This window comes from Ctenopharyngodon idella, chromosome 5, assembly GCF_019924925.1.
Source record: "Ctenopharyngodon idella isolate HZGC_01 chromosome 5, HZGC01, whole genome shotgun sequence".
Lineage (NCBI taxonomy): Eukaryota > Metazoa > Chordata > Actinopteri > Cypriniformes > Xenocyprididae > Ctenopharyngodon > Ctenopharyngodon idella.
Genome location: NC_067224.1, coordinates 12,750,317 through 12,774,234, shown reverse-complemented (window position 1 = coordinate 12,774,234; position 23,918 = coordinate 12,750,317). Strand labels below are relative to the sequence as shown.

Below are 23,918 nucleotides of genomic sequence, written 5' to 3'. Positions count from 1 at the left end.
TTCTATTAGACTTTTGTAAATGTGTCCTGAAATGATGAATTTTGCAGGTGAATCCTGAATTTCACTAATGTATTCAGGGGAATGTAAAGCATTAGATCAACCAATGACCCAACCAGTTCTCTAAAACAGCTCAAAGATGCATGTCATGAATCTTCATTGGAAAGCATATATAGACAGAGCACAACACAAGAGTTATAATTTCTGATAATGGAAGAACAACATGGAAACAAATAGGGTCAACAGTTGGGAAGAAGAAGAGGAGTAAGGATGTGTGGTAGAAGGGTAGGGAGGCAAAACAGAGGAAGAGGTAGATAAGGCAAAGGGCGCAGGCACGTTTCTGGTGAAATAAGGGCCACTATTGTGAACTATGTTCTCAATCATGACATTACAATGGCTTTTGTGTGTATAAAGGTGCAGCCAAATGTTTCCTCAACCATTCAAGCATTTCGTAGACGTAACAGGTATGTATTTCGGCAATGTGCACTGTACTCTATTAAGGTATGCATGCTGTAATCTTAATATTACAGTAGCACTTTTACACTTACAGTAGCATATTACACTTGCTTTTTACTTGCAGTATAGTAGGCTAAATGAACTTTATACAGATACATACTATATCACACACATACACATGCATACATATATACAGTGTATGTATATATAGTCTTGATTTATAGTCTTCATTGACTTAAATACTTGCTTTTGAAAGATGAACTAAGGATTTTGAGCAAGTTACAGGTTTTTGCAGGTAATCAGGTGTTGTGGTGTTTGTACGAATTGTTACGGGAAATTAACATACTGTTTTGCAATTTTAAGGAAGATTCGAGAAATGTGCCAAAGCAACTGAGAACAACTGTAATGTAATGCTATATTACAGTGATGAACTAAGGATTTTGAGCAAGTTACAGCCTTTTGCAGGTAATCCATTGTGTGGTGCTGTTTTCACAAATTGTTTTGAGAAATGCACTTACTGGTTTGCAAATCTTAAGGATGATTCAAGAAATGTACCAAAGCGACTGAGAAAAACTGTAATACTAAAATTACACTGATATATTATAGCACTAAATATTTCCTGGGTAAGGGTGGGTCAACTAAAATGCTGTTCTGGAAAATAACTTATTACGGGAAGCCAAACTTTATTCAAATTTTAATTATTTAAACTACATTTATATAAACAATTTACATTTATATTACATTTTTATTATATACATTTATATTTTAATTATTTATATAACATACTGAGAGTATATAATTTTCATATCTAAATGTATCTGTATGCCTTGAAAACACATTTTACATATTGACATATTAATATTGTTGTGATATTACAGTTTTTCTCAGTTGCTTTGGCACATTTCTCAAATCATCCTTAAAATTTGCAAAACAGCATGTTCATTTTTCGAAACAATTCGTACAAACAGCACAACATATTGGATTACCTGCAAAAGCCTGTAACTTGCTCAAAATCCTTAGTTCATCTCTCAAAAGTAAGTATTTATGTCAATGAACATATCAGTGCCATCAAAATGACAAGTCCTTGTGTCATTGTTCTCGAACAAGATAGTCAAAATGCTTAGCCATGTTGTCAATATAACAGTGATGAATATTTCAGGTGTAAACTATGGCTACGGTTTTTATGAATACACTGTCCCGCCCACCCTGCCTATAATGGGCCATACCGGAGACATGGCCATTGTTCCCAGCAGACACATAAAGAGAGGAGAGTTGTGCTCTCATCACACACATACTCATTCCCACAGTCTTGACGCCTCCTTCCTGACTATTGCTACTAACACACAGTCACAAATAACACAGGGCTCTAAACGTATCTGTATGCCTTGAAAACACATTTTACATATTGACATATTAATATTGTTGTGATATTACAGTTTTTCTCAGTTGCTTTGGCACATTTCTCAAATCATCCTTAAAATTTGCAAAACAGCATGTTCATTTTTCGAAACAATTCGTACAAACAGCACAACATATTGGATTACCTGCAAAAGCCTGTAACTTGCTCAAAATCCTTAGTTCATCTCTCAAAAGTAAGTATTTATGTCAATGAACATATCAGTGCCACCAAAATGACAAGTCCTTGTGTCATTGTTCTCGAACAAGATAGTCAAAATGCTTAGCCATGTTGTCAATATAACAGTGATGAATATTTCAGGTGTAAACTATGGCTACGGTTTTTATGACAGTGATTGAAACTGCACAATCACTTTGTATGGAATATATCAATTTTAACAGTACAAATGGACACATTACTGTATATGGGATATTGATTGCAAAAGACTGGATAGAATTATCAGTTTTGTATTTACTGTTGGTCTGTCAACAAATTAGTGTAAAATGTTCTTGTGATAAATGAAAAAGACAAGACTTTATACATACACTGTATATATGTATTCATGTGTATGTGTGTGATATAGTATGTATCTGTAAAAAGTTAATTTAGCCTACTATACTGTAAGTGTAAAGCAAGTGTAATATGCTCCTGTAAGTGTAAAAATGCTACTGTAATATTAAGATTATAACATGCATACCATATTAGAGTGCAGTGCACAATACATACCTGTTATGTCTATGAAATGCTTGAATGATTAAGGAAAAGGTTTTCTCCAAACGTTCAGCTGCACCTTTAGACACGCATAAGCCATTGTAATGTCATGATTGAGAATATTGTTTACAATAGTGGTCCTTATTTCACTAGAAACGTGCCTACGCCCTTTGCCTTATCTACCTCTTCCTCTGTTTTGCCTCCCTACCCTTCTACCACACATCCTTACACCTCTTCTTCTTCCCAGCTGTTGACCCTTTTTGTTTCCATGATGTTCTTCCATTATCAGAAATCGAAACTCTTGTGTTGTGCTCTGTCTATATATGCTTTCCAGTTGAAGATTCATGACATGCATCTTTGAGCTGTTTTAGAGAACTGGTTGGGTCATTGGTTGATCTAATGCTTTACATTCCCCTGAATACATTAGTGAAATTCAGGATTCACCTACAAAATTCATCATTTCGGGACACATTTACAAAAGTCTAATAGAAATGTATAGATAATATACTTGACACATTGTGATAATTAGGTCAACCATTTTGCATTTAATGACTTGTGCGATGAACTAATGACTAGATGTTTTGACGGGTAAGACTATTCAACAGAGAACCATATAATACATTTTGAGCAACATGATAATGTAGGAAATAGCAGACAATTGTACATAATCAATTGCCTGAATGTACCAAAGCATTTGCAATTTGTTCAAAAGAATGAGAAACTGCTTTTATGATGTGCACAAGTGACTAGATGATGTGGTGGTTGAACAAGTAGTTTCGAGAATTTCAGTTCTGATCTGAGAAATGTACCAAAGCGACTGAGAAAAACTGTAATTTGGCCCCTCTTTAAACATTTTTGCCAGTCTGTTCCAGTAATGGACTTTGACTGTAAAGTGGCTTTAATTTCATATCCAAAAGGACAAAGGTCAGCATACTCATGTCTATTTCAGAAACCGAGATGTCAAATAAAGGTTGAAGATAGAAATGCCCTCTGTGCCACATGCTGCAGTATTTCAGTTCTCAGGAAGGTAAAGAATACACTGTCCCGCCCACCCTGCCTATAATGGGCCATACCGGAGACATGGCCATTGTTCCCAGCAGACACATAAAGAGAGGAGAGTTGTGCTCTCATCACACACATACTCATTCCCACAGTCTTGACGCCTCCTTCCTGACTATTGCTACTAACACACAGTCACAAATAACACAGGGTGGACCTCCTTAACATCCCCTCTACTCTAAACAATCAACCCGGAGATATTATATACAGATAGACTGAATGATTGAGACAGACAGACAGACAGTCAGTCAGAGAGATGGATATACAGACAGACAGACAGATGATAGATAGATAGATAGATAGATAGATAGATAGATAGATAGATAGATAGATAGATAGATAGATAGATAGATAGATAGAGATAACCTGCCTTTAGTTCAACTTTTGAACCCATTACATTTACTTCACTTCAGAATGTTTATCTTAACCAGATGTAAACCAGGCACTAGAACTACCTTTGCTTTCACTCTAAAATGCAGTAACACATTGCAGGGCTCAACAATAATAAAGGCTGGATGGCCCAGTGCCAGTGTGAGATTTTCAGAACAGTTGACAATTGAAACAGGCCAGTGCTGCAGTGTCATTACATATTATGTTTGTTGATCATAAACGCGTTATGTTCCATGCAAACTTTTGATTTTTAAAAACATTTGACTTTCTGTGATGTATTAAACATTGTTGATCTGAATTCTGCTGATTTAAATATGAATATTTAAATATTAAATATTAAATATTTGTGTCAAATATATGTCAAAAACACTAGAATAATTTGTGATGGATAAGAACCAAACAAACCAGTTATGATTTGCACCATATCCAAAAAAAACCTAAGTGTCCACTTTTTTATTTATTGAATGATTTATAGTTTTTATAGAGTGGTATTTTAGTAATTTTATAATTAAAAGCCTAATAAATCATTTGTAGTGTTTTAGAAAACGAACAGAAAAATATAAATATATATATATTTTATTATGCACATTAATATGTAGATTTTTTGTGGTGGGGCCATTGATATTCAGAAATTAAAAATCAAGTAAAAATCTAAACTACTGGAGTCAGCAGAAAAAAAATCCTTACTTTTGAGCACTGTATGACTTAATAATATGTATACACTATTTTCAACCATACATAATAAAAAGAATAACACAATATGCTGTGCTCGCAAAAACACTTATCATAGCAGGCCAAAAAAAATATGATTGCAATATTTATCTTCTCCACAGAGTTAAGTGAGAATTGTAGTGCATACCATCCTGCAGCTGTATCTGATGGAGGTAGAGTGGACTCTGTAGTACATTACATCGTCCCGGTTCATCTTCCCTGGTCAACAGCATCAGGTCTGTGTAGATGAATACTGTAGCCTATAGGGGGCGATACAGACAACAGTGAGTTGCACCGCACTGAAACATCCCCGTCTGACCTTCTTGTGCCACTCTCACTCAGCATCTGGCCACGTGAAGACAAAGATAATAATAGAAACAGGAGACTCAGTCTTAATTATTTATAGCTTTACAGCTGATGTAGAATTACACCAAGAATGAATTCCTTTACTCAATAGCTTAAATAATATTATATAACTATAACACTCGTTAAAGTTATAATAAATCAAGTAAAGTCAAGTTAAGGTTATTAGGAAAGGGAAAAGCTCTGATTCTCACACAGAAAGCAGCAGGCTGGTTGCACTGCTCTGCCTCTAATGGTGCCCACTGCCCAGGACTGGAATTAGGCCAGCTTAATAAAAGCAGCTGATCTAAATCACAGTCAAATACACACACTCTCATTCTAGGACACTGGAGGAATGTGTTTAGTGATGTACAGCTCATCCTTCTTAAACACTCTGATCTTTAGAAACTCTTGACTGCATTACTCAAACAGGTCTCTAGGCAAAATTGAGGTCAGCTGGCATGCAGACGGGGGCCCTGCGAGAGAGCACAAAGGATGTGACAGACACTCAAAGGGAATTGCTATAGATACAAAGTCGGTTTTAGAGGCCAATAGTGGCACTCTGAGATTTATCTTTGCACAATATTGCTCATGCTGAGGAAGCCGAGGTCATGTTATTCACAAACTGCAGGTTTCCTTTAAAGCTGCAGCAGAAAGAAATCTCGGATCAAGGTATCTGCTTCCACATTATGTGGAGCATATATTTTGTGTCTGGCATTACTGTCAACGAGACAAATATTCCTGTAGTTCCCAAACAATCGTTCAGTGAAATGGATCTAATTTAAAAGGTAGTGTTTCGTCTAGCTTGAGAAAACATTGAGGTCTCTGAACTAGCAGGCTTTTAGAGAGGTATCATGAGAACAAGCTCAAATCTGACCAAGCAAAATAGTCAATTCTCCTGAAACGGGACACCAGTTCTAGGTCACCTTCAGAGCTCACAAACAAGACATTACAAGAATCGTTACTGCATATTTTATCCAAGACAGAACATTTTAGACAGTATATCTCAAGTTATATTTCTGGAACCTGATCAAGGTCTTGCTAAAGAAACTGAAAGTCATTAAATGTTAAACTATATGCAAAAAATGTTACATGTTTTATACATAGCAATGGTCTGCAATGAATGTTGACAGATTCCCCAGTTATAATATATTAAATGTCTCCCTCATACAGCCATCACATAGCATAATGGAAGACATTTTACGGTACTTTTCCCAACATTTTCCCCTCATTCCCTTTTAGCAGCAGGGACATTCTGCTAAAGTTCTCTTTTTATGTTCCATGGTAGATAGAAAACTATATTACAAACAGTGACAGAATGTTCATTTTTGGAAAAACTAGCCTATTCCTTTTAATATCTCAACTCATTCTCCAACAGAGCAATGTCATTAAATGGAGAGCAAATGGAAACTTGTGCTTGCGTCAGATGTTTCTACTGAGAAAAAGACCTTAGTTCTTATCTCAAAAGAGATCTCAACAATCTCACAAATTGTGCTCAGATTTGCCAGTCTACAATCAAAGGTCATGAATCTCAATAGGAACTTAAACATTTCTCTTCAAATTCTGAAGAAAAAAGAAATAGGCTGTGACATTTATATTATTTGTATGGCTCTACACTCATAGTGTAGGTCAATAATTGTCTCATTAGTTATAAATTAATTTGTTAGATCATTAAATATAACAGAAAACTCTCTTAACTCCCCTGATTCGTAAAAGAGCAACCTCTGAGCAATACATTTTCCTTTGGGGAAAGTGACAGTTAGTGGTGTTACCTTAAGAGCTACGTGTTTACTGTCATGAAGGATCATTTCCTCTGACAACATCAGGACTCTCTCAGGGCTGCACAGGTCCAGTGGCTGCAATGCAATTAAACACTCATTACAGCCTCAATATTCGCATCATGTCAGTCATGTCATTTGCACAAGGGTGTGTGTTAGTACAACACATCCCAGGCCCTGTCCCAAATGTAACCCTAAGTCCCCGCGAGTCCACACTTCTGTGACCAAATGCCACTTTGGCCCTGTCCCAAATGGCACACTTCATATGCACTTTCAGACATGTGGACTTACAATGGCTGTCGTATGCGCATGTCCGTTAAGTCCATGAGACCGTAGGGTGTCCCATTTGTCATTTTAGGTTTCAGAAGGGTGCTCGCGAGCGCCCTCTTTGTGGTCAGTATGCACCCTCAATCTGCACTTTTGCCAAGCCCGTGTTGAAGCGAGCTCCTCAGCAGACTTCTTCCCGGTAGTCAAAGCAGCGTTACGAAAGCACGGACTCATAGAAAGACCACAAGTGTTTAGGGTGCCATTTGGGACAGGGCCTTTGACTGTCTGGTAGAAGTCTGCTGTGGAGCTCGTGGGCTTGGCAAAAGTGCACATCGATGGCGCATATTGGCCGCAAAGGGACGCTCGTGAGCACCCTTCTGAAACCTAAAATGAAAAATTGGACACCCTACAGTTTTGTGGACTTAAATGGCATGCGTACACGGCGACCACAAGATCGTAAATGCACATCATAACACTGTTCGCCAAAGGAGAAATGGCCCCCCGACTAAGCCTGGTTTCTCCCAAGGTTTTTTTCTCCATTTTAACACCTGTTTGCCACCTGATATCACCTGTTGGAGTTTGGGTTCCTTGCCGCTGTCGCCTTTGGCTTGCTTAGTCGGGGACACTTGACATTTGATATTCAACAGTGCTTTGATCTGCCTGCATTGACACCATTTTCTTTAAGAGCTGCTGTGCAGCCAAAATTATATACCAGTTATCACTGTAAAGCTGCTTTGACACAATCTGCATTGTTAAAAGTGCTATATAAATAAAGGTGACTTGACTTGACTTGACATCAAATGTGCGTTTTGGGACAGGGCCTCAGATAAAATATAATAAAAGCACGTCAGCCATTAAAGGGATAGTTCACCCAAAAATGAAAATTCTGTTATAATTTACTCACCCTCACATTGTTCCTAACCTGTATGTTTTTCTTTCTTGTGCTAAATACAGAAGATATTTTGAAGAATGTGGGTAATCAAACAGTTGACGGTAGCTATTGACTTCCATAATATGGAAAAAATACTATGGAAGTCAATGGCTACAGTCAACTGTTTGGTTACCCACATTCTTCAAAATATTTTCTTCTGTGTTCAGCAGAGGAAAGAACTTCATACATGTTTGGAACAATGTGAGGGTGAGTAAATGATGACGGAATTTTCATTATTGGGTGAACTATTCCTTTAAGTCAGCCAATATATGGGTGCAGGTAGCTGACCCTGACATATTACAACTAAAACTATTTTAAGCAACATTTTTGTTTTAAACATTTTCATGACTTCATTTTGAGAAAATACATGTAATATGTAGAAATTCATATCTCACACCACAGAAAAAAAATCTAAAAGATTAAAAATGGTGAAAACTTCTAAAAACAAATGCTTGCTTGTACATTAAGATTTTAACAAAAAGAAAAAAAAACTTAGATAGTTTATGAACAAATTCTCTTTGTCTACCAAAAATCTGTCAATTAACCATTTCAATTAATGAGCCATTGTTCATTATTGGTAAGATACAGTCATATAATTGCATACACTCCTTAACGTAAACTGTTGACCTTTTAACTCTGCACTTAATTAAATATAACAGAGATTATATAAAATAAACTATAGATAAAGATTGCCTAAAAAACTTGGAAGATACTAAATTTACCTGAACAAAAACAGGGAAGATGAGAATCTTAGGGGCCAGACTGACATATGTGCCATAGTTGGAGTGAGGCAGGTGGGACTGAACAATGGTGCAGTTCTGGTAGTTGGCAAAGCTCTGTCTGTAGGATGAAGGAGGCACTGCAGTGGTTTTACTTCTCATAGACCTGCATAAGGTGGCTTGTGCATGCAGCCCCCCATCCTGCAGGTAGTCTGGGCTCTGCTGCAGTCCTCTGCTAGTCTGATAGATTCTTCCTATGAGTTAACAAGAAATATCATTAAACACTTACAAAAAGTACCAAAATGTATGTTTTCAAAATGTACCAGATTTTTTACTAACATTATAAATGTCTTTATTATTATGTCTTTATTATGTCTTTACTATCAATGTCTTTATTTAATTTATATCAATTCATATTAATTTAATGCATGCAACTTAAAAGTATTAATTTCTTTTGAAAAACAAGAAAAAAAAAAGAAAAGAAAAGAAAAGAAAAGAAAAGAAAAGAAAAGAAAAGAAAAGAAAAGAAAAAAAAGAAAAGAAAAGAAAATCTTACTGCCCCCAAACTATGAATATGTATGAATATGTTAATCATTCACTACCATGTCAATATTGCCTGATGGTATTGCCATCTGTCATACCGCCACAGTAATTTGTAGTACTAAGGGGCTCATAATGAATTTTTATGCTTCTTTCTTAAAGAGCATATGCAGCAATTTCACATTTCAAACTGATCTGAGACCAGCCATCATCAGATCTTTACCTAAACAAGAACAACAGAAACAAAAAAAGCTTCTCATGGGCTGTCTTACCTAGAGTTCCCAGTGTGCCATTGGAGTCAGAATACACTGGCTGCAGTATCTGCAACATAAAACATTCACAAAAGTGACATTTTAGCCCAGGCATTAATCTGAATGAATAAGAATTCACTTGTTTTCAGATTCCAACCTGGTTTCCAGGGCTGACAGGGGAGAGGATGATGTAGTTGTCGCCGTTTGATGACGTCACACGTGTACCTTTGAGGGTCTGGGTGCGTGTTTTGTAGTCATTTTCTTCACGTTTGCCAGTCCAAGACCACAATGACTCTCCTGCTCCATTTCCTGCATTATCAGGGCCACTTCCTTTTTTACGACGACCCTGTTTGTGATTGGTGGGCCGGGAGAGTAAAGGTGGGGTTTTGTTTTGTGTTTTTGCAGTTGAAGAGAGAGAATCAAATCCGGAGGGTTTGTAGGAAGGTCTGTGGATAAGCCCCTCGTAATAAGGTTTCATAATAGGCACTGTCCTCCACACCACCACTGTGATCTCATTTCGACAATTCCTGCAGGAAGAAAGATCATTTTATCAATAAGGCATAAAAGGATTTCAAGAGAACCATTAAAGAGATAGTCCACCCAAAAATGAAAATTCTGTCATCATTTATACACTTTCATGTTATTCCAAACCTGTTTGACTGTCTTTCTTCTGTGGAACATAAAATAAGATATTTTGAAGAATGGTAGTAACCAAACAGTCTCGGTTCCCATTGTATGTTTTTTTTGTCCGTACAATGGAAGTCAATGGGAACTGAAATTGTTCAGTTACCAACGTTCTTCAAAATATTTTCTTTTGTGTTTCACAGAAGGAAGAATGTCAGAGGTTTTTAAAGACATGAGGGTAAGTAAATGATGACAGAATGTTCTAACTTAACTTCCACTAAGTTATCACTAAGCCCATGTTAACTCATTAAACTATTACCATTAAATTACCAGAAGTGATTAAGGAAAGAGTTGTGAAACATGTGGCTACAAAATGATCACCAAAAACATCCCTACACACCTGATGGCATGAGCCAGGTCCACACACTTCCAGTGTTCAACCGGCTGGCCGTTCAGCTGCAATAATGTGTCCAGTTGCTGTAAACCTGCCTGGTGAGCTGGACCACCTAAACAAAACAGACAAAGACACTCGAGATCATTAATCACAGTTAAATAAAGTATACTCATAAAAAAGAAATTGACAAATGACATCTCTTCAATGTCTTTTTTTCCTCCTAGAAAGCAATGAGATGAAATGTAGAGCAAATTTATAAAAAAAAAAAAAAAAAAAAAAAAAAAAAAAATCACACATATCTACAATGTTTTAAACTATTCTGAGATTTACCAAAATACCAAAGTATTCAATTCATCAGTCAGATATTTCATTATGAACTTAAACATTTCTCATTATATTTCACAAAGATGTCCAATTTGTTTCCAATTGTATTCGGTTTTTTTAATTAGAAATGTACTATTTACTGTCACACACAAAATTGTACATTTAGAGGTACTAGAGCTTGTCAATGGGGCAGTACCCTTAAAAGGACAACTTTGTACTTTATCTAGCCCTAAAAGGTGCACATTTGTTCCTTGGAGTAGTATTATGTACCCTTAAGGCACTAATATGCACTTTTTCCTTGATTAGTGCTATGTTCTATGATTACTTCTCATAAGGAATTTAAAGAGGGACATCTGAGACAAAGTTGATACTCGAATGAAACAACTAAGAATCCCATAAAGTCTCCTGCACTATGAACGAGCAACTTTTGACCAATACAATTTTACTTTGAGTACAATTTTATAACAATTTGAGGCTAATTATGGGGAAAATCTGAAAAATTATATTGATATTGATATATCTTGAGTGTTTAAAATTACCTGGATCAACAGCCTGGACCCGTACAGGTGAGTCAGAGCAGATGGTGAAGCCAAAACCATCTTTTCCTCTCAAAATGGTCACCTGTGAAAGAGAACAACATACATTTACTTTCTTTCTTTTTTCTTTTTTTTTTTGAAAGCAATAAATACTTTTATTCAGTAAGGACAAATTAGACTGATCAAAAGTGTAAGTAAAGATATTTATAATTTACAAAAGATTTCTATTTCAAATAAATGGTGTGCTTTTGAACTTTTTTCATCAAAGAATCCTAAAAAAAAGTATCATGGTTTCCACAAAAATATTAAGCAGCACAACTGTTTTCAACATTGACAATAATAATAATAATTTTTCTTGAGCACTAAACACTGAACAGCTTTGCCATCACAGGAATAAATTACATTTTAAAATATATCAAAATTTATGAATATGAATGTTTTATTGTATTTTTTTTGATTAAATGAATGCAGCCTTTGTGAGCATAACACATTTCTTTCAAAGAAAAATGTTTAAAAAAATCTTACCAACCCAAATCTTTTAAACTGTACATTAACACAACAAAAGTACTGGAGCCATGAATCAAAAGTTGGGGTTCACTTTTAAATCCGATTAAATGAAAGTCATTAATATATAGCATTCCTGAAAAGAAAAGAAAAAAAGAAAAAGAAAATACCCCTAGTAATACGTCTTTTAAACAGGCTGAAATGAAAGTGACCTCAACCTTTACAGAACATTCAGGAAGACAAAACCATCCACAGTAAGAGTACAGTTTAAGGCCCCACAGTAGCCGGGTCAGAGAGTGTGTCTGAGTGTGTGTGTCCCCGAAACAAACATCCCCCCCGGAGCGCCACTGTACCCCAGCAGCATGAAGACTGAAATGCCACAGCACCAAAGAGTCAGGGATATTAAAAACTACAAGCTGAGAAATTAGTCAGGGTTGCTGGGTGATCAGGGGGCTTTTCTTTTTCCCTGGTAAGAAAAGGAAATGACGGGGGGAGAAAACTGCCATGGCACTGACAAACAGCAGAGACAGAATATTTGGACAGTAGAAGTTCAAAATGTCAACAAAACCTGGAGCCAAACTAAATAGGAAATGTTGAAGGGGAGGGGGGAGTCTCACATTTAACATGACATTGACCGCACAACAACAAAGAGGCTTGTTTAGGGAGGGAGAGAGAATAAAAAGAGAAAAAGTGATGACAGCTTTAGGACTTTCACTGCCGTTCCTCTTTTCTCCTCTGGGTCGACGTGGTTGCCCTCGTTACAAGCCCCATTAATTGCTGTGATGAAATAATTATCCACATCAAACTCCACTGAAACAGTTTCCCTTTTCCACCGTTCCTGTTTGTTGTTCTAGTTTAATGACACAATAACAATGACACTCACCTGTGTGATCGGTGTAGTCAAAGTACTGGCATTACTGAATGAAGACTAGCTCTTGTAATGAGAATATTCTTACATTACGCCATAATCCAGATTAAGATGAGCAGAAATGTTCTGTCCATCATTAAATGAAGTTTTAAGCAAAAGTTCAAAAGGGTGAGCAGATAACCTGATTTCAAGAGGTATTGTCCCAGTTTCCCAACAATTCACACACAAAAAAGTAAATATGTCCTGGTTTTGGCTGTTAAGCTCACTGACTAAGTACCCTCAATGTTCTAGCTATACTATTTGGTACTGCTTGTGGTTCTCAATAAGGAAAATTGATTTGCTGATATTTTCATCTTAAGTCTTTCAGATATTATATTATATTATATTATATTATATTAGTTTCATTACTTAATATAGATGTATGATCATTCTGTGTTAAAAAAAATAAAAAATTACAAATACATTTATTTATCTTTGCATTTGGTTCATTCAAAAGAAAACTAAATAAAACAGGATGAAGGTGACTAAGAAGATGGTTAAAACATGCTAACAGTATTGTAATGCATCAACTATCAGACTTTTTTTTTTTCTCATTCAGTTAAATAAATCTTTTGTAACATTGTTATTCCTATCATTATTACAGACAAGCATGAATGGGCACCTCCAACAAAATCACAGAGACACCCTCTACCGCTTGACTTAAAAATCTGGTCAATCTATTCATCTAGTCCTGTCAATCAGAGCACAAAGATATATAAGCAGCTACTTACCTCACTCATGTGACTTCTCATCCGGCATCCCTCCTTGACCCCAGCCCCACTTTTATTTCTAATATTTCTACAATATATTGATTAACTTTCATTGATTAAGTTGTCTGTCCCAGGAGAGCTCAAGATGCATCTCGTGTTTGAGCGTTTCCATTACGCACAGCAAAAAAAAACAGTTTACCCTCATCATTCTCAAGGTTCAACCTATATGAAATACTGGAAAGGTTTGAACTCTTACTGCTACTTTAGCTGATGCTTTTATCCAAAGACAGTGCCAATCTGTAGCAACCTGGGGTTAAGTGCCTAGCCCAGTGGTGAAAGCTCATTGCGAAGTTCAAGCCTTCAACCAGCCCGGATCTTTAAACATTAGGATACACCACCACACTATGAACTCATAAATTAACAACTATCCGAGACCGAACATGCCATAACTGTTCAATACCAGTTTCAATAACACTACAACCAAAGTAGGAAAAAAAAAATCCCAAAAGAACAAACCTGTGGCAAGTTTCGTTCGATGCAGAGCCGGCAGAGACCGTGGATTGTATGCATCGCTCACCGCATATACGTCCACCTACATCTACAGCGCTCTTTTCTGTGTCTTAAATAAAAGTAAAGTCACACAGGTGATGCTGCTTCCCTTCGCTGTCGCTCTAGTGCGGCTATGCATGCCCACTCATGGGAACTGCTCTGAGCAGAAGAATGACAGGAAACCACCTTCCACCCCCCCCAGCCAGTGGCCAGGCAGTATGTCTGCACTCGATAAGCCAACATGTTTCCTGAGTTGCTCTCAACAGTAGTGGCTAAACTCACTCTCTCTGCGCAGTGAGATGGAGCTCACTCAGATAGGCTTGATTTAGTGTAAACACAAACATTCATTATGAGCCAGAAACATTAAAGTGCGCACGATGTTTGTTTAATGAGAAGCTGGACAAGCATAGGCTGACAGACGTGGAGGACGTCCAGCACTTGCACAACACCTAGATTCACGAAAACAGTGTTGAAATTTCCGAAATGCATTATTCTGATATACACTCAAGCAGGATCTGTGCAAAACCAACACAATCATTTCACCAAACCACCATAACCCATAGTTTGTTTATCTCTTGCATCACCCTATTACTGATGTTCCAGTTAAAACCAGTCATTGCAAATCAGAAATCCCTGAAAGGTCAACAACGAAATCTGAAAAATGGATTTTCGGGAAGAGAGGAAGGAAATGGAAGAATGATTAGCTGAATATTTGACCGGCCTCCACATAAAAATGCAGGGAACCAGCAAGAGTGTCAGTGGAGCGGGATTCAAACAGGGATAAATCATAAACACTGTGCGGGATTGGGCTTCCTATTGCAGCCACTTTGTTGGCTTTTCCCGTTTCCCAGCTTTGTCTGAGGAGAACAGAGCGGGCGGAGAACAGTCCTGGGAAAAGTTTCTCGCTAAAGTGGATGGGAGGGTTTAATGCGCAAGTATGTGTGTGTCGCACATATCCAAAAGCACATCCACACACCTCCTCATATGTCACATTAGCACGCACCACAGAGCAGCTTGTATTCCCAAGCTGATGGAGTCACATTTCTGATGGCTAAGATGGCTAAAAAACTCTTTTGACTACATGCAGCATCGCTAGTTCTTACAGTTGTTAGCTTAGCATAAATCTTCAATAATAGTTTCTAACACTATAGCCAAAGCTATTTACTCCTAACAAGCAGAGGAATTATGTTTAAAACCAGTATTTTTGTTAACTAAAACAAAAAAATAAGTAAATAAAGAATAATTAAATAATAATAATAATAATAATTATATATATATATATATATATAGAAGTGCTAAAATTTATAAAGCTGAAATTAAAAAGTAAATAGAAATGCTAAAAAACTCATTAAAATGACACATGCACATAAAACATTACTAAAACTTAAACTAAAATTAAATGAAAACTGAAAATATAAAAATAAAAGCTAATTCAAAATATTCATAAATACTATAAAAGTATATAAATAATTAAAATAATACAGTTTAAAACACATTTCAAAGGCCTGTGTAGATCTAAACTCATGTTTGTTATAGAGGCACTAAAGAATCCTAATAATTAAAAAAAAAAAAAAAAAACACTCTAATAAAATTGTAAAACTGAAAAATGTGATATTCCATATTCCATACTAAAATTTCACACTTCTCTTTATCTACTAAAGAATATTTACGAAGCATTACCTGTTAGGATCTACAATATTTTTCAACCTTTTTTTTCATACAAACTACATTTAAAATTCCAACAAAATATAAAATGTAAGAATCCATAAATCCTAAATGACACTCTACACTGTAAAAAGTGAAAGAGTTATTTCTACCTGAACTGAACCCTAAAAATATTATTATTATTTTTTTGATGTAACATTGGGTTTATTTATTTCAAACATTTTGTATTTAATTAAAAATGAATTAATTTAGATGCTACATCCATTTTTAAGTTAAAAATGCAAAAACATTTAAAAAAAAAAAAGAGAAACATTTGGAAAAAAAAAAATTCTAATTTCATTTTATGAATTACACTTACTGTAAATGACTGCATGTTCTCTGGACTTGTGGTCTCGGGTCCTGCTTCATAGTTGGACGCGGCAGCTTCTGAAAAATACACAAGAGAGTCCCACGAGTCCCAGCCTGACAGACTGCTCTTTGAGTACATCTTAGCCCTGGGTAGAAATCTCTCTACTCCAGAACTCGTTCAGAGAAAGGACAGCAGAATCCGGTCAACGCTGTCTGCAGGCTTCAGCTGAAAGTGAGTGTGTCTACACCATGAGAGATGATCTCAACCTGAATCCCTTTGACACAGAGCTGACTGCCCCAGAACAGAGAGAGAGAGAGAAAGAAATCTACTCCCCTAAAAGCGTCACCCCCACCCAGACATCCAGCGACAGGCTCCCCCACTTTGTAACCATAGAGATTACGCTCCCAGGAAGCAATGTCTTTTTAAACATTCTTCATGGAAACAGCATTCAAGAGGGACACAATACAGCTGGCTCTCTCTATTAAAGTCAGCCCAGTGCCTTGACTCAAGCCCCCCTTCTCTCTCTCTGTCTTGATCTCTCTCCTCCTATACCTCTCTCTCTCTAATCAAACTTAATCTCATCTGAATTTCTCTGGCGGCACACGTGTCATTCCGTCCACACGCCAAGAGCAAAATCACTCATTTTGTGAGCAATAATCTCTTACAAGCGATGGACAAAAAATGACTTCGCATTAAATTTGACATGTATTTTTCATTGCAAAGTTCACTACGAAGTGGCAGTGGGAGGGAGAGAAGATCTCTAAAGTGGATTTAAACTGACTTAGACACACTATGATGCTTTAGCCTTTTAATTCACTTCTAATTCCCGTGGCTCATCACAGTTCACACAGTGTGTCGGCCCAGCCGGCCCCTGCCTCTTTGTTACTGCTCTCCACAGGGATGCTGTACGTTTTAACACCGAGCCCTCTATATCCCTCCAAGAAGTACAGGCAATGCTTGTTAATTTAACATAGTGTTTGGTGAGAAGCAACACATGCAAATTCCATCTAGACTCACAGGGACTGCGATACAAAAGTAAATTTCACTTGCTTGGTTGTAGCACTGTCAAGAATATCTGTCATATCCAAAAGCACATTCTCATATTTCTACTGTCAGTCACATTAGTGTGCAGAGCAGCATTTATTCCCAAGCTGATGGAGTCACATCTCTGATATGGCTGAAAAACTCCTTTGACTACAGACAGCACCAGCGTCGTTAGCCGTTACAGCTGTTAGCTTAGCGTAAGTCTTTAAAAATACTTTCCTCTGTTATCGTCTGATCTGCTGTTGTTTAAACTTAAAAATTCTTGCCTTGGCAACTAACTGAAATAAAAGTTTAAATTGAAGTACTAAAATTACTTAAAAAACTAAACCTGAAAAAAATTGAATATAGAATGCTTGTTAATTTAACATAGCATCTGGTGAGAAGTAAAACATGAAAATTCCATGTAGACTTCCACTGCAAAGAGCTTGTTTGGTTGTAACAATTTCGAAAATATCTGTTATCGCCTGATCTGCTGTTGCTGAGGAAAAACTGTCATGTGGAATTTGTTCATCTTTACTGCTAAAGGCTATCAGAGAGTGGCTATGATCCAGCTGCAAAAAAAAAATCATAATTAAAAAAAAAAAAGAAAAAAAGAAAGAAATGGCATTTAATCTTACCAGCAGTCTGTCTGATGCGACGTGAGGCCACTTTCAGATGTTTGCTCCTGCCCAGCTCCTCTCCCAGGAGATAATACCAACCTCTGATCTCCTTTCAGCAGAAAATGTGAAAAATACAATTACACACAGAAAGCCATGGGAAAAAGATGCTCTTTCCTTCGCAAGGTTTCATAATCGTAATATCTGTTGAATTGTTAATGCATCCCTCATAGGGACAGTATTAAAATCAGACCCTGTGGTTGTCTGCAGCACTCTGTCGTGTGTCTGTGTGTGGATTTTGAGACCTTTGTAGCTGTAAACAGCTGATGCCCATTTTACTCTCCCGCTTAGCCAGATGGCATTGTGTTATATAAAACATCCATCGGGCTTGATCTAATTTTTCCCAAAATATCACCCTCCGAGAAAGGATTTACTGTCTTAACACATGAGTATAACACTCTTGAATTTGACAATGGGACATAATGTAAAGGAACAGGGATCTCAGATGGGATATTTCTCGTTTGTTCATGCTGGGAAGCATGCAGAATAAAGTCACTATGCCAGCTTGTTTGCAGTATGCTGCTCTTGGTAATTGTAGGTCATTTTTCAAGCCTCAATGAGCAGTCCCGTCGCCACTTCCCCCACCGTGTAATTAGACGATGGTGTGGTGGAAATGCTTTGACAAGAGGAGAATGAAATAAAGAGGAACATTTCTCTAGACAAATATAAATTTTAAAACTAAGTGGTGTTACAATGAAAGAACATGTTAGGTTTTTAGATATTCTGCATTAATTAGGTCAAAAGTGACAGTGACATTTATAATTAAAGTCATTTTAAATTGAAATAATAAAAAAACTTTTGAACAGTGTATATATAGGCTTTTGTACTTTTACTTACATAAAAGTGGTGGGAGAAAAAACAAACACACACAAAAATAAAACAAGAAAAAGCAATAACCCTTGTACTACTACTACTGTAAATTGTTGCCTCTGTAACCTCTTAAAGTGTGAATCAATGTTCTGTCATATTGATAAGAATAAAAGTCATTTGAAAAATTCAAATGACTTTCAAAGTGCTGCAGAGTAAAATCGCTATGGGTAAGTGTTAACAACAGGATTTTCCTTTAACAATGCATTAGAGCAAACGCACACCTTTTGGAGGTGCAAGGTAGAGAAAGAAACTTCATAAAGGCAAAATATAACTGTACACTCACTTCAGCATTGTACCTTGGCAAAGGCTTTTTGCCGAAGCGTCGAAAAAAATAAAATGCTGCTGAAGTGAGTATGCAGTTAAATTTTGCCTTTACAACAGGATATTTACCTTAGATGAGGTGATGAGGGAGTGGACACCAAAACTCATACAGCCCAGGAAGTCACTGCGCCTGTGGGCAAAAATCAAACACTCTAAAACACAACAACAGGCGTGAATTTTTTTAACTCCTGAAAACGTCACAATGATATTTGTATCAGTTGACCCCACTTAGACTATGTTCACTGCCCTGTGCTGTTTTCAACTGGTGTAGAAAAAACAATAACATTGATTTTGTGAACAGTGGTACAGTGTCTTTTGCAGCATGAAGATAAAATATACTATACATACTAGAACAATTGTATTTGGTACGCAAATAACTACCCTTTATCTACAACTGTATTAATGAACAAAATCAACATGTGAGTGAAAAAGGGTGAAGTTCTACCTGGAAGTTCGATTGCGATTCCACACTGTTAACAACAACCTCTTCTTCTGATCGACTTCATCCACATCTCTGCAACATAAATGCAACACTTCAAAAGCTCATCCATCAATGTCCAGCTTCATCCAAAAACACAATGGCCTTCTCCTCCAAAGACTTGAAAAAGCTAACAAAAGAGAGCCAGGAGACCCAGCCCTAAAGTCTCTGTTGAAAAGACTGATTGAGATAAAAGAGTCAGACAAGGTGTTAGAGAGCACTCTAATATACATTTTTCTATTATAATATAAAACAACACTCTTTCACTTCCTCTTTTTAAACACAGTATTATAAGTGCTCTGTCTGTAGTGAACAATAAAACTCCAAAAGAATCACTCACAACATAAACGTCTCGTTGAAAACAGGACTCTTGCAGTCTAGAACGGTCCTGGTCTTCCATCGCTTGCTGTGGTCAACATCTGGAGCAATGCTTATCTGGAATAAATAAACTATTAAGTGCACTGATTTAACATTGCTAGCGGATATATTCATCATATTCAGAGGGAAAATCAATCAACACTTGAATCAGGAATTGAGTGGACAGCTGCCAACACAACTGATGCTTTCTCATGCCTGAAACCTGCTCAGGCTGACATGAAAATGGGTTCATTTCAAGGGCAGACATCCACAGAGGATTATGTGACAAATAATGACAAAAATAATAGCACATCATCACCAACAGTGACCGGGAAAGTTACTGCTATCTCTCTGCTCTCTGAGTTATTTTATAAAGCTTGCAGTCATATGTGTCAGTCAAAATATGGCCTGCACAAAACCCAGGTTGCAAATGTCAAAATGCCCACCTTTACATATGAGTCACATGGTCTGTACTCTCTTCCCATGAGTCCTCTGGCCTCTAAAACTGTGAAGAACAAAATATGATAGCATGAGGAAACAATTCTGAGTAATTAAATTTTCATTTAATTAATTATGAACAGTGTTGGGGGTAATGCATTACAAGTAATGCAAGTTATGTAATCAGATTACTTTTTCAACTAACTAGTAAAATAACGCATTACTGTTAAATTTACAAAAAAAAATACTTTTTCAAAAAAATAAAGTGTGTGTGCTGCATAAACATGGTTATTGTAGTTCTAGACTAAATGTGAGCATGCATTTACTCATCTCAATTGCATAAAAACAGATAATTTCTCAAAATGAATAAAAACTGTGAAATGCAAACCTGCAATAATTAAATACATTAAATTACAAAAATATACTTTATGTATTTAATCTCACTTTATTAACCAGTGTCTTTGCTACTGACCTTCAATGATCCAATTCAACCATATTAATAAACAAAAATGACTTTATTTAAACATCACATTTTTATTTAATTATTTTTATTTATTTATTTTTTTTTATTTTTTTGCTGAAGCAAAAGTGTTGAACTTTCTTCTGCATCCTATTCTTCTACAATCCAGAATGGCAGCACAGCTGAAAGGTTTGTTTGAGCTGCGCCCTCTACAGTACAGACGTGAATTTACATTTCCTTTAGCCTGAAGCTTATTCATTTCACTTTTGATGTAAAAGGGCATTTGCCAAAAATAGAACTTTTTTGTTATTAAAAAACAAACAAGCAAACCCAGCCCAGATGAGAAAAAGTAACATAAAAGTAACAATGCATTGCTTTCCATAAAAAGTAACCAAATAACGCAATTAGTTACTTTTTTAGGGAGTAATGCAATATTGTAATGCATTACTTTTAAAAGTAACTTTCCCCAACACTGATTATAAATGTATGAATGAAAGTTTCCTGTATGAAATAAGTGCAAGCACAACCGTTTTAATAAAATTTTGATTTGAACGTATGAGAAGCAATCTTATTTTGAACAAACAAACTGTTAAACTTCAAAAGTACAAAGTACAAAATCTGTTCACAATGATGCTTACTTTGAACATAGAGCCACCCGCTTCCTGGAGTAACTGTCAGTTTGATTTGACCTGTGGTCAGTAGGAAAAAAATTATACACAGAGACAGCATAATGATAATGACTTTTCCAATAAATTAAAAAATAATAATAAAATAATAAATAAATAACCGTTCAAAAGTTTGGGGTCAGTAAATTTTATGTTGTTGAAGAAGTCCCTTATGTTCACCAAGGCTATAAAGGATAAATAAAGGATTTGATCAAAAAAAAAAAAAACATGAAACATATGCGCATGTGGACCTGAAAACCTGTCACAAATTCACAGGTGAAATCGAAAGTCCAAATTAATAGAGCATACCATATCAAAAATCCTGACACAGCAGCTGGTGTTAGATACTCTGTTTAATATGTTCAGTGACACACACATATATCCTCCAGACCAGCAGCAAAGCCTGGCCATCAGATCATTTTCTGCCACAACACTGTATCATGTGCAGTCAAACAAAACAAAGTCTTTTCAGCTAGATCAGTGGTTCTCAAACTGTAATCCGTGGACCATTGGGGGTCCGTGAAGGACTTAAAGAGGTCTACAGATTGACTGAGTGCTTATATTTTAAAATATATTAAAGTAGAACAGTTTTAAACAGTTAATCAGTAAAAGTGAGGCAATTTCAGATGGGTATAATCTTAGGATACTTTGTACAACAATTAAAACTGAAGGTAACACTTTATGCATTTTTGAAATGTTATTGAAGCATCTGTCAACACACACAGCAGCTCAATAAAGACTCACCATGAGTTTGTAAAAGAAAAGATGATCTCTGCCACTGTCTTAAACAGCTCAGTCTCACTCTCTGTGCCTTCTGGCCGTCCATGTTATAGTAAAACCACAGTTTGACTGATTTTAAAAATGTCCCAAATCGCATGCATCACACATGAATTGTCAAAAATCTATTAAATCAAATCAGATGTGATGCCTCACAGCTATTCAAGAGCTTAACTGCCACTATGCATATGTTGCCACTGGAGTATAAAGGACAGAAGGAGAAAACAAGCATAAATTTCAACCGCCTTTCATTTTGAATAGCTGATAAGACAGGACGAGCTGTGATTGGTTAGAGAACAGCATTGAATAAGTGAGGGGGGGGGGGGGAGTCCACCTGCTGTACTAATAATAAACAAAACCTTTGACTGGGGTTGCCCTTCGTGCTGATCTGAGATCAGTTGCATGGTTTCTCTTAATATATATATTTGGAACAACAACAAAAAAATTAAAAACGGTACACAAACACTTGTATCTGCTGAGCAATGAGCTCACCATGGACTTTGACTTGAAAAACATAGGCACAACATTAAATGATCCAATGCAAGAATAATATTTGCAATAAATCAATATGTGATAAGTGTAGAAACCAAGCCAAACTCTTGGAGAAAAATCTGAAAATACATACGATTGTTCTTGGAAAACAATAAAAGCAGTCTTAAGAGGAAGCTTTTGTTTTTGTCTGTTAAAGGACTTTAATCTTTGTGAGTCATTCATTGACACAACAGGAAATCAAACAGTCACAGCCTCATTAATTTCTGGATGAAGCTACCGGTTACTTGATTATTTCACAGGTTTTACAGTTGAACATCAGGAAAATAAGAATAGCAGCTGTGTAATGCTGACTAACTCCATGATGTAGCCATCATGTGGCTCTGAATAGTATACATCTCTCTGCAAGAGCAAAACCATGTTGAGTGCATAAAGCATTGTGTTAAGCTTTGTTTCCTGGCCTCCTTGCATGGGAGAGCCATGGAAAATGCATGCAACTCAACGTCCACACAGATAAAAAATAACAATAAACAGCTGGTGCAGAGCAAGAAGTATTTCAGTCAAATGAATTCAGCCATTATCTCATTCCAAAAGACAGCAAGGACATTGTTTTTACTTTAAACAACATCTTACAAGACGCAACTGATATGCATTGACTAGCGCTGTCATGGGAAATCCCCTTAAATGTTAAATGGACAAAGACAAAGATATCACCTTCCTAAGCGGACATTAAAACTGATTTTGTGATTATGAATATAAGATTAACCTGAAGAATATCAGCTAGATGCAGGTAATGCACTCGCTTAGTTGGTCTCTCTCTCTCTCTCTCTCTCTCTCTCTCTCTCTCAATTTCATTCATTTGGATTTTGAGATTTTCTTTTTGCGGTTTTCAAGCATTACACAACCAACACAAACAACTACCAATGAATAAGCTAATTACTAATGTGTGCACAACTATCAAATGTGCATTACTACATTTAAACTAACACTTTACAACTTGTGTGTGCAAAATCCAGATTTACATGAATGTGCAGCATTTTATACAAATAGAGACAGTTGTGAATACAAAACTTCAATTTTGTATTAAAGGGTTAGTTTACCCAAAAATGAAACTTCTGTCATTAATTCCTCGCCCTCATGTCGTTCCACACCCGTAAGACCTTCGTTCATTTTCAGAACACAAATTAAGATATTTTTGATTAAATCCGAGAGGTATATGACTCGTCCATAGACAGCAATTTAACCACCACTTT

General features: G+C 36.4%; 1 protein-coding gene across 3 annotated transcripts in view; it reads right to left on the bottom strand.

The window, feature by feature from the left end:
• The window catches only part of LOC127512648 (regulator of G-protein signaling 3-like), a 40,252-nt gene that overhangs the window by 11,810 nt on the left and 4,524 nt on the right, over positions 1–23,918 (bottom strand). The window contains exons 1-15 of one of the 3 annotated variants that reach the window (XM_051893751.1): positions 22,144–22,240; positions 21,373–21,423; positions 20,283–20,341; positions 19,820–19,914; positions 19,447–19,515; positions 19,071–19,131; positions 17,772–17,862; positions 16,120–16,187; positions 11,430–11,511; positions 10,573–10,678; positions 9,706–10,075; positions 9,570–9,618; positions 8,761–9,011; positions 6,835–6,918; positions 4,869–4,980 (exon numbers count right to left, since the gene is read on the bottom strand). In XM_051893751.1, the coding sequence (XP_051749711.1) occupies positions 4,869–4,980; positions 6,835–6,918; positions 8,761–9,011; positions 9,570–9,618; positions 9,706–10,075; positions 10,573–10,678; positions 11,430–11,511; positions 16,120–16,187; positions 17,772–17,862; positions 19,071–19,131; positions 19,447–19,515; positions 19,820–19,914; positions 20,283–20,341; positions 21,373–21,423; positions 22,144–22,225 (1,630 nt within the window). In that variant the 5' untranslated portion in view covers positions 22,226–22,240. Of the gene's footprint in view, positions 1–4,868; positions 4,981–6,834; positions 6,919–8,760; positions 9,012–9,569; positions 9,619–9,705; positions 10,076–10,572; positions 10,679–11,429; positions 11,512–14,063; positions 14,238–16,119; positions 16,188–17,771; positions 17,863–19,070; positions 19,132–19,446; positions 19,516–19,819; positions 19,915–20,282; positions 20,342–21,372; positions 21,424–22,143; positions 22,241–23,918 lie in introns of those variants that run through there. The other 2 variants (XM_051893750.1, XM_051893752.1) reach the window with 2 other exon arrangements.